Genomic DNA, 10,128 nt, shown 5'->3' with positions numbered 1-10,128 from the left:
AGGACATCTTTTTATTTATTTTTTTTTTCCCAATGCAACTCTATCGTTGCAATGTTAGAGTACATACATACATCTATGTGTTACTCAAAAAGTCACCCAGATAAAAAGTGCAAAGTGTATTTATTGGTTTTTAAACATGGTTTTTGTATTGATACTGACATGAAGACTTATCTCTGAAAGTATTTATATTTAAATGTGCTAATAAAATTCAGTTAAAGCATTTGTTCACCATGGTCACTGTAATCTACGTCAATTAGAAGAATCAGCTTTTTATCTTGAAAAGTCAGCACACATAAAGGAAGTGGTAATACAGTACATTAAGGAGATTATTGTGGAAATTGGCAATGCTGAGAAATAAAGTCAAACGTAAAATTAAGCTAATCAAGTAAAAGCTAATGAAAATGCTTTTCATTAATTTCAATAATGACTTAATTCCTACTGTTACACATTTTTCATTGATTGTTTATGTCATGATCATTTATTTAATACTGAAGTCAAAAGACTTTATAAAAGCTTTCAGCCGTCTTGACAACTGTGCCAAGCTCTTGCAAGTTCTTGAGGAAGTCTTCCAAAGCCAAACACCGGTACGTCAGATTACAGTGGTGCTTTGATGTTTTTTGCATGGGCAGCGCCCTGTGCACCTCGCAATCACTCTAGTTGTGAAGGGCCAGAGCTCTCTGCATCAGACGGAGGGTCAAAGGGGAGTTTGGCCTCGCGGCATCGCGCTCCACCAGAAGACATCTGGGGAAATTCAGCACAGAACAAGACAGTGCGAAGGGATGAACACAGATTCAAAGAGACTACAGACTGAGAGGCGAATCTGATCAATAATGAAAGTACAACATGGTGTACAGACAAGGAAAGTCAGTTACATAATGGGAGCATAAAAACAGCTTGTGTTGTGTATGCGCATGGACCCCAGTCCCAACAGCGACCGCACAATAGCATGATGAAATCCTGTAGTTCAAATAAAGATATTTCTCTTTTCTCACACAATCTCTCAGCAGAATCATGCACGGCAAAGACAGCACACTGAAACTGAAAAAGACTGATGTCTGGTAAGGAATCCCTGTTGTGCTTTACCTTCCCAGCTTCTGGTGGTGCTTATTCTCTGATTTCATGGCTGCATGAATAAGCAGTTGATTGAACAGGTCCCTCTGTAAACAACAGTATACAAACCCATTAGCAAACACAAACCCCTTCCAAGACTATATGTCTTTCTACCCTTTTGTGTTACGTTGCATGTGCACAGCTGCACCCCGGAGAATGACTCTCTGAACACAAAGGCCATAAAATGCATGAAGTCCATCAGCATCCATCACAAGGATTCATTATTCATACACTGGTGCACTGTGCTCAACATTCTCACACTATATGGTATGTTCCTAGACTGAAAGATTGTTGCTCTTATGCACAGCGCTCTTCACCCCTGGCCAATTTTTTGGGAGTTTTGTTTTATCTAAGAAAACACAATACAGTATGATCAATGATTTTCAAAGGAAGTAAAGCCCCAAGGCTGGAAGCTTTTCAACTGTGCAATAAGAAAGCTGCAGTTTGGTTTGAGCTTGAATTTGGTGGACTTTTTCATGTTTGCTTTGAACTAACTTACAGCTTCTCATTTCTGTGGACCTTACCTGTGCATCACTGCCTCCTATGTCTACCATGCGGTAGCGTAGGGGGTACAACAGTTCCATAGCTTGATTGTAGTTGCCCTGGTTGTACTCCATCATGGCCTGACACATTGGTATACCTATAGTTCCAGCAAGCTGATGTTGCTGATTGTCCCCTGGCTCCCTGTGAAAGAAAATAGGGGTTTAGAGAAAGAAAATATTTCTTTGTTAAAAAATAAGAGAAAGAGAGACAAATGGGGGAAAAAAGGACATTTATTTTTATATAAAATAAATATGATGCTAACACGTTTGTCCCTGTATCATGTAATGTAAAAATTGTGAAAATTTATAGAAAAGGGTTGGTTTATTTCAACAGTTTTACAATGATATTAAGTCATTTTTCTAGTGAACTCTGAAAGGCAGACATCTGAGAAGGATTCGCTTCAATGTAGGGCCAAATATTCCATACTGTTTGGAGGCTTTCTTGGATTAGCAAATGCTTGGAGTCACTGCCTCTGACTGTAAAATTACATTATGGCAAAAATATGGATTATGTAAAACTGCACAATCCTCCCAAAGCAAGGTCATAAAAGTGAGCTATGGAGCCGAGTGAACGCAAAGCTTGAAATTGTCTGCAGCTTTCCTGATGATTCAGAGCAGAGCTGCGGTGAGGAGAAACTTAAGGACCGACTCTCAGGATGATACAACATTTATTACGCAACGGTGAAAGACATGACAACTTTAAGGACTGGTTTTAAATGGCAGCTTTGCTGTGGCTTGTATGATGGACAAAGATGGGGGGTACAGGCTGTTCATGGTCGGGACGCCAGAACATTTTAACCACAGAACCCCTCAGAGGCAGCAGCTACTGGTACAACATCTGCTACAGAGAGAAGACCCCATTCCCTGAGAAAGACTGCAATCCTCTTTCTAGCTGTGTTCTTTCTCTATCTTGCAGCCTACGCTCGGCCTTGTTTCTGCCTCCGTTTTACATAAGGCTTGCGTTGCTCTTATGTAAGGCTGACTGGCTGAGTGTTGAGGTGTGCGGAGAAGAGAAGAAATGGCGCGGAACTCACTTAGCCAACTCCTGGAGGCCCTCCAGCAGACGCTGACTCGTCCTGCTCTCTTTAGCTCCCAGTGACACCATGAGGAAGTGGAGGTCGTTAAACAAGGTCACGTGATCATCGGTGTGAGGCTGTGTTACCTGGAGCAGCTCCTGCCAACGGTCCTTCACGCACACGCCTGAGTCATGCAGCGACACAAACACAAAGATTGCTCGGAGGCTGCAAAGGCACAAGAAAATTTTATTTTCTGGCTTCATCTCTACAACAGAGGCAGTAAAACAATTTGGTCCGAGGTTCTGCTAATTACCCTCATTTCCACCACTGCACTTTGGGTTTCTGATTAATGAAGTATGAAAGTATGAGATTATCTCACCTCATTAGCAGTTTCATTTAAGGCCATACTCTCTTAAATTGTCTTAAATTAGATGTTACAGTTGCCCGTCAGCCCATTAGCAACACATTAGCATTTCCATCAGGCAGAATCGGCAGAATTTTGAAAAGCACAATTTCCCGAATCTTAATCAATCTCACATCAGTGAAGATGTTTTTTTGAATGCCCACATTATTCTGCATCTCACCCTCCATTTCCAGCCTGCAGAGCATTGAACAAGCATCGACAGTGTCCAACATGGATCCCGAGGCTTTACAACGTCTGAAGACCTTGGGGAAACAAGACACACTTTCAGTTTGATGTAACCGCCACATAATGACATTTTTCCGAGGAATCACATTTTTGTGGTATATGTTTTGCTAGGTTCCCTTGACATGAGTGGTTAAACATTCATGAATTCCAGCTAACTTGATGTAACCATTTCCATTGGGGCTCAAAGTTACAGCAATGGTAAGTAACATCATGAAATGTTCTTGTAAAGGCGTCTCGATAAGGAGCGTCTCAGTAAAAAAATGATCAGCTTCGGCAGATGACACCGAGACGGTTGTCGTGGTTCCTCAGCTTTCACATCTTCATAGACTTGACTTCCACTTGCTCCCACTTACCACTTAACCTCTTGACTCCCACTGAGCACAATACATTCTTTTAAGTCAGCATCCCTTGTGGACGGTCAAATGTATAACTCTTGAAAGGACTCAGATGTACAGTATATACCGTTAAAGTATTAATGCAGACTCTCAACATCAACCAACCTGAGAATCGTAAATTTGCAGAGCAGCTTCATGTTGCCCCTGTGGAGGAGGAAGAGGAGAGAAGGACGAATATTAATAACTTCATACTTGAGGGATAAGGTTGATAAACTGTATTGCACAGATGCAAACACAAATTAATCTCTTGATATAATCAACTCCAGACTTCAAATTACCCGCGGGAAACGATATCATAAATACAAGTTCCACAAACACTCCTGCTGCCAAGTGCACGCTTGACTGAAAAACTCATTATAATCTTTACCTTCTCTATGAAGTACAGAGCCCAGTGCCAGTAGTTATGACTGGCCAGCATGTCAGACACCTGAAAATAAATATTGCATATTTCAAATATTTTTCTTCCTGGGGCTATTTCTCTCTGTGATTTAATTCATCTCGGTCTGGGACTCTATGAGGTTACTCAGATGTGAACATCTATAAGCAGTACCTGCCAGTCTTTCTCTCTGCCCTCCATGAACTTCAAGCCTTTGTCCAACTCTGCCTTCATCTCATATACGTGGGCTACAGAATGAACGGACCAGGCGTCGTCTGGGGTCAGAGTGAGGCCCTGCACAAAAGAGTTTTAACAGTTTGCAATACACCTGGAAGAAAAATGACGTGTTTCTTACAGCAGAGTAAAATGACGACTCAAACATAATTGCATGTTTAACTCGCAGCTGCTATCTGTGATTTCATCTACGATGTGGCACAATCTCCTTTCAAATGACCCTGCTTCCTGTCGCTGGTCTTCCGACGGCAAATGACTCGCCCGAATTGGACCGACACAATCAGCGCAGGCACGGACAGCTCGGTAAATGAAAAATCTCACCTCCATGGCCACTTTCTCAGCCTGGTCGTAGAAGCGAGTCTCCAGGAGACCGAAGGAATAAATTCCTTTTAGATAGCTGAGGGCATATGTGTCATTACAGCCAAATGCATCCAAATATACTCATTATAATAATAAATCGAAGTAAACGATTTGTCCTATTATTACAAAACATGATTCTCTGCGGTCGTTCGTACCCAGATAAAGGCATGTGTGGTTTCCAGTAGGGAAGCACCCTGGCCACAGAGTCTCTCATCTGGGTTTGGGCTCCCATGTAGAAGTAAGCGTCATGGGAAAACTTGAGGGCCAACATATCAGTGGGATGATCCACCAGAATATCTTCCCATGCATTGCAGGCTTTTGGAAAATTCCTAGGAAGCGATGAAAGACAAACTGCACATGTCAATATGGTTTGTGAGGGAATTACAAGTATCCTCCAAGACAATACTGAAAACACAAAATGGCTCCTCAATATTACAGTATATTTGACTATACCATGGGGAAATAAGCCAGCGAAGATAAAACACAAATATTACTTGCTAGACAGGGATTAAAATTTACATAAAAGTTGGCACGCAACAGATGAATGCTGTTGCTCTGAGGCGTGTGACTGCAGCACACGGGGACAGAGTAAGAGCGGCTCAGGAAATGAATGGCTAAATGAACGATGAATAACATTCTTGTAGTTTTGTGTTTTATAAAAAGAGGCCATTTCTTTGGAGGGAGCCCACTTCCTCTGGCAATGAGAAAATCATCTTTGCTTAAACTGGAACTACTGTTTTTTACAACCTGGACCTTATTTCTGGCATAAAATACCATCGTTTACTCACCCATATAACTTTTATGTAATTTGTATTTCTTCGAGAGATAATTAGATCAGTGTATATCCATATAATGGGAGTGACTGGGGCACCGAAACGCAGCCTCTAAATAACACATTATCTGCCACGAAACTCGTTCATTTCATCAATATTTTGTTATCGTACGCTAGTGCTATTGCCCCTTGAGTCTGGAGTTACCTGTTATCATCATCCGGGGTCTGTAGATTGACTTACACACCCTGGCTGATGTCTTCTGACCTGGATGATGTCATCTCTGAGGGCCGCGCACACCTGCGAAGGTCGGCTTGTTTACCTGTAATTTGCTACTGCTATTTTTTTGCAACATGGCTGAATATTTTTCCGATTCTGAGGTTGTGGACGAACCAGCGTACGTATGACAACAAAATATTGGTGAAATGAAAGAGTTTCGCGGCAGATAATGCGTTATTTAGAGGCTGCGTTTTGGTGCCCCAGTCACTCCCACTATATGGATATACACTGATCTAATTATCTCCCTAAAGATCACAAATTACACAAAAGTTATATGGGTGAGTAAACAATCATATTTTATGCCAGAAATAAGGTTTGGGTTGTAAAAAACAGTAGTTCCCCTTTAAATACTGACTGAACTATAGGCTTCACTCGTGACCTGTGAGAGGAGGAAGGAAATCAAGAGAAAATTTCCCTCTATTGTGCAGATCATTACAGAGTTTGATAGAAGCAGTTATAATAAGCAATCTTGTTGAAGTATTTTCATGTAATTATTATAGAAATATTTTGATAGTGTTCATTTAGGCACTAACAGTTTCTGTTTCTACACTTTAATTTTAAGAGTACAGCTGTTTTTTGTTTTGTTTGTTTGTTTTTTTGTCTTTTGATGCTCAGGGGACCAACTTAATCATGTCATCCCTTTCCACTTCAGACTTGTCATCCGTGCTTTTATCTCTTCCAGACTTGACTACTGGAGTGCACTTTATTCTGGTACCAGCAGCTAAATATACATAGACTACAACTGATACAAAACGCTGTTGCTGGGCTTTTAACGTGTACAAAGAGCAGAGAGAGCAAGAGTATCACAGTACACTTGTTCTTCCTTCGTACATCTCTCATTTATTGAGGTCCTATGAGCCTGATCACCGTGTGATGTCCTCCGGCAGGGCTTTATAAAGAGATCCGAGCCTTTTTTTTTCTATTCCCATGAAGAGTTTACAGAAGATATTGTAATCACAATCAATTTTATCTTCACAATACTGTAAAAATGTCAAGTATAACCATGTTTTCCCTTCAGTTTATTATAATTTAACAGTTACAGATGTTAAGAACATTTGGTTTGACAGCTGCACTGTACAGTAAACCTTAAGAAGGGGTATCTGTGTAGGAGAGAATTACGTACTGTTCTTTAAAAGCTCTTCATGCTGCTTTGAATCCACTATTACAACTTCCAAGGGCTTTAGTGCTCTTAAGACCCCTCTTTGGGAACCACTGGCCTCTTAAATTTGTTAGTATTATTCATCACTCCTTTTTAACCGTATTTCAAGCATCGTCCCGCTTCTGGATCTTACCCATGTGAGAAAAGCTCCATAGCTTTGACATGGAGCCTCTCTCTGGGAGTGATGTCTTGGCTGTTTGCAAGCTCCACTGTTCGCTTCACAGCGCTGGCCAGGCGCTCATCCAGCCGGGTGCTGCTCGTTGTTGCCACCAGCTCCAGCCCGGTGCTGATCACATGGCCCATAACTACAGGGAAAAACAAACAAACAAACAACAAAAAAAACACTGGTCTTTTTGTTGTTGGAGTTCTCCACTCCAAGAGAACAGTTAAAATAAAAAATCATATGCACATTGAAAGTTTTGCCTTTGGGTTGTAGCAAGATAAGAAGAAGCCTGCTCTTTCTCTTTCGTAACTACCTACTTTACTTTCCTAAGGGCTTTCATCCTCTCTGTGTGCCTAATGACAGTGTGAGGTAGTTCAGTGTTGATTTACTTAGGATTAAACTTTAAATGAGCTCTCTAAGGACAATGGTTCAGCATTTAACTATTCTGCAACAACAACTAAAGTGTCTATTTATGTGATCACAGTGTTTATAGCGGTGCTAAATCCATGCTTTGTTTTCCATCCACGACTGCGTTTAAACAAGGACACCAGCAGAGACAACTGTGTTTTATTTATATATCCAGACTGGATTTACCTGCTGTTTACAGGTCCTGCAGTATTTTCTTAATGTGACCATATGTTAAGATCATCATAATCTCACATTTTGAACAGGTAAATTCAAAAGCAGCTTCCCCAGAGTATGTCTAATGTGTTGAGCGTGCACAAATCAAGGTTGATTTATTTGCATGAACAAGAAATACACATTTAAAACACTTGATGAGAGCTCAATCTGACAGACTTCCAACTAGAATGAACAAAAGAGGAAGGACTTGACCTTATCCATCCAAGTATAGAAGATCACAATATTCTTTAATAAGGTTATTTTGGCAGTAGATAAATTTAGCACAGTCACCTTTATCCCATCCTTGTTTACTCATCCTTAACGTCTAACATGATTTGCTGTTGTGTCCTTGTATACAGTCTGCTTTTTTTAAACTCGCCTCTAAGCCATTCCTGTGCCTCATCAGAGCTTTATTTAGTTAAATTAAGGATCTGATAAAATAAATGAATGACATACACTCACTAGACAGTCCATTAGGTACACTAGTGAAAACTAATGGGCTCTAATATAACAGCGCTGCACTAAGTCTTAGCCTCTTGAAGGTTACAGTATTGAGCATTTGTTTGAATTAACCGATTCAACTGCGTTTTCATTTTGGAGGCTGTGGTTTGTAGGGCTATCGGACTGTATTGTGTGTTATACTGACAGATGTTTCTATTATTTTGACATTTGAGTCAGTGAGCTAGGTACAATAATAGAAACAGAATGAGAAATAATCATGAAGGGGAAGCTTGTGCCAGACTGTCACATTACAATGCATTTGTTTTCCCTAGTGTACCTTATGAATTGTATAGTGAGTGTAAACCAATCAGGCATAACATTATGACCACCTTCCTAATATTGTACAGGTCTCCCTTGTGCCTCCAAAACAGTTGTAACTAATCAGAGAATGGACATGGGCCTTCTGAGGGTGTCCTGTGGTGTCTGGCATCAGAATGTTGTTGTTGGGGGGGGGGGGGGGGGGGGGGCTTTGGGTTCTATGGGGGATGTGTGGATCATCTCACAGATACTTGATCAGTTTGGGATCTAGTGAATTTGGAGGCCAGGTCAACACCTTGTGCCGTTTTTCATGTTTTTTGTTCCTAAACTGTTTTTGTGTGTGTGCCTGTGTGTGTCAGGCTGCATCCTGCTGGGGATGGCTGCTGCCATCAAGGAGTGTCATTGCTATGGGTTGGGGGTTGCCTGGTCTGGTCTACGCGGATGCATACATGTGTAAGTAACATCTACACAAATGCCAGGTCTTAAAGTTTCCCAGCAAGACATTGAATTGTCACAATATAGTCAGTGTTCTCCTGTCAGTGGTTTTAATGTTGTGGCTGATCGGAGTATGTCGTCATATCATTTACCAAAATTAGGATCGGCCGCCTGGATTCCAGAAATGCATCCTTCAAATCCTCCCAGGGTTTCATCGTTGCGCCATGTCACATACTGGGAACCAAACACAGTTATGCAGTTATGTAGATTTAACTTTTTTCCATTCATGCATACAGTTTTCTGCAAATCACAGCGTTTAAACTGGATGTGTGGGAGGTGTTTGTGGGGTACCTGCGTAAGTATGGCGTCATACAGTTTGCAAGCCTCATTACTGCTGGTGGACAGTGTGAGACCTTCTGCCCTCCACGCCTGCAAGAAATAGGAAGTGTATATTGCTACTGCGTCAGTGTGAATCCAGCTTTATTCCCTTTCAGGACATGTTACACACGTTTCCAACTTTTTATGACAGAGATACATTTATTTATTAAAAGACGTGCACTGATACCAAAACTAAAGTTAGGAATTTCTGTTAAGATAAGTAGATTTTGCTTACCTTTGCAGAAATTCCTAACTTAGAAAGCGTTGTCGATATTTATCCATAGTCATATTTAATTCACTATCAATATTTGAATCAATACTTTCTGCAAACACATCCCTCTAACAAAATTTAATCCAAACCAACAGATGTACCTCTTCCCTTAACGCTTACGTAACCATAACAACCTTTATCACTCCCGACTGCAACTTAATTTCACGACAAATAAACAGCCAGTTTCGTTACGCTATTCTCTAGCAAAGTGTTTATCTCCTTGTTGCAGCCGCTTCCAACACCAACCTGGCAGTCTCTGAAACTCGAACCAAGCATTTTTACGTCCTCTTTCCAAATGTCGACCTCTCTGTGGAATTAAAAGTTCGTAGATGGTAAAGTTAATAATAACGCGGAAGAAAACAGGAACTTACCTTTTGTACTCGGTCTCCTTTCAAAATAAGTGCACGAGTAAAACGCATTGGGAGTTCATTCATTCATTCATCTTCTGTAACCGCTCGTTCCTGTGAGGGGTATTGGAAGAAATACATTTATTTCATTTTTATTTTGTGTGGAACCAACTGGACTGTGAACAGTCCATGGTTACATTACCATGGTAATTGCTGATACTATTGTATATTTTTTTAATACAGTATTATATATGTTTATATGAT

General features: G+C 40.7%; 1 protein-coding gene across 2 annotated transcripts; it reads right to left on the bottom strand.

Annotated features, from left to right (window-relative positions):
* Positions 1-94: 94 nt before the first annotated feature.
* ttc38 (tetratricopeptide repeat domain 38) lies at positions 95-9,860 on the bottom strand. Of its 2 annotated transcripts, none has more exons than XM_084555318.1 (14): positions 9,764-9,860; positions 9,220-9,297; positions 9,021-9,102; positions 7,024-7,195; positions 4,838-5,011; positions 4,644-4,719; positions 4,263-4,382; positions 4,080-4,139; positions 3,818-3,856; positions 3,253-3,334; positions 2,687-2,852; positions 1,635-1,794; positions 1,084-1,157; positions 95-741 (listed from the first exon to the last, which is right to left on the bottom strand). In XM_084555318.1, exons 1-14 carry the CDS (start codon positions 9,791-9,793, stop codon positions 654-656), a joined length of 1,401 nt encoding a protein of 466 aa, XP_084411444.1. In that variant the 5' UTR covers positions 9,794-9,860; the 3' UTR covers positions 95-653. The 2 variants fall into 2 exon arrangements, with proteins under 2 accessions (XP_084411444.1, XP_084411445.1); XM_084555319.1 differs by lacking the exon at positions 9,764-9,860 and adding an exon at positions 9,482-9,739 and having other exon boundaries at positions 96-741.
* Between the last annotated feature and the right edge of the window lie 268 nt (positions 9,861-10,128).

Source organism: Chelon labrosus, assembly GCF_963514085.1.
Source record: "Chelon labrosus genome assembly, chromosome: 11".
Taxonomy (NCBI): domain Eukaryota; kingdom Metazoa; phylum Chordata; class Actinopteri; order Mugiliformes; family Mugilidae; genus Chelon; species Chelon labrosus.
The sequence above is the reverse complement of the archived record's forward strand: the minus strand, read 5'-3'. Positions and strand labels throughout refer to the sequence as shown.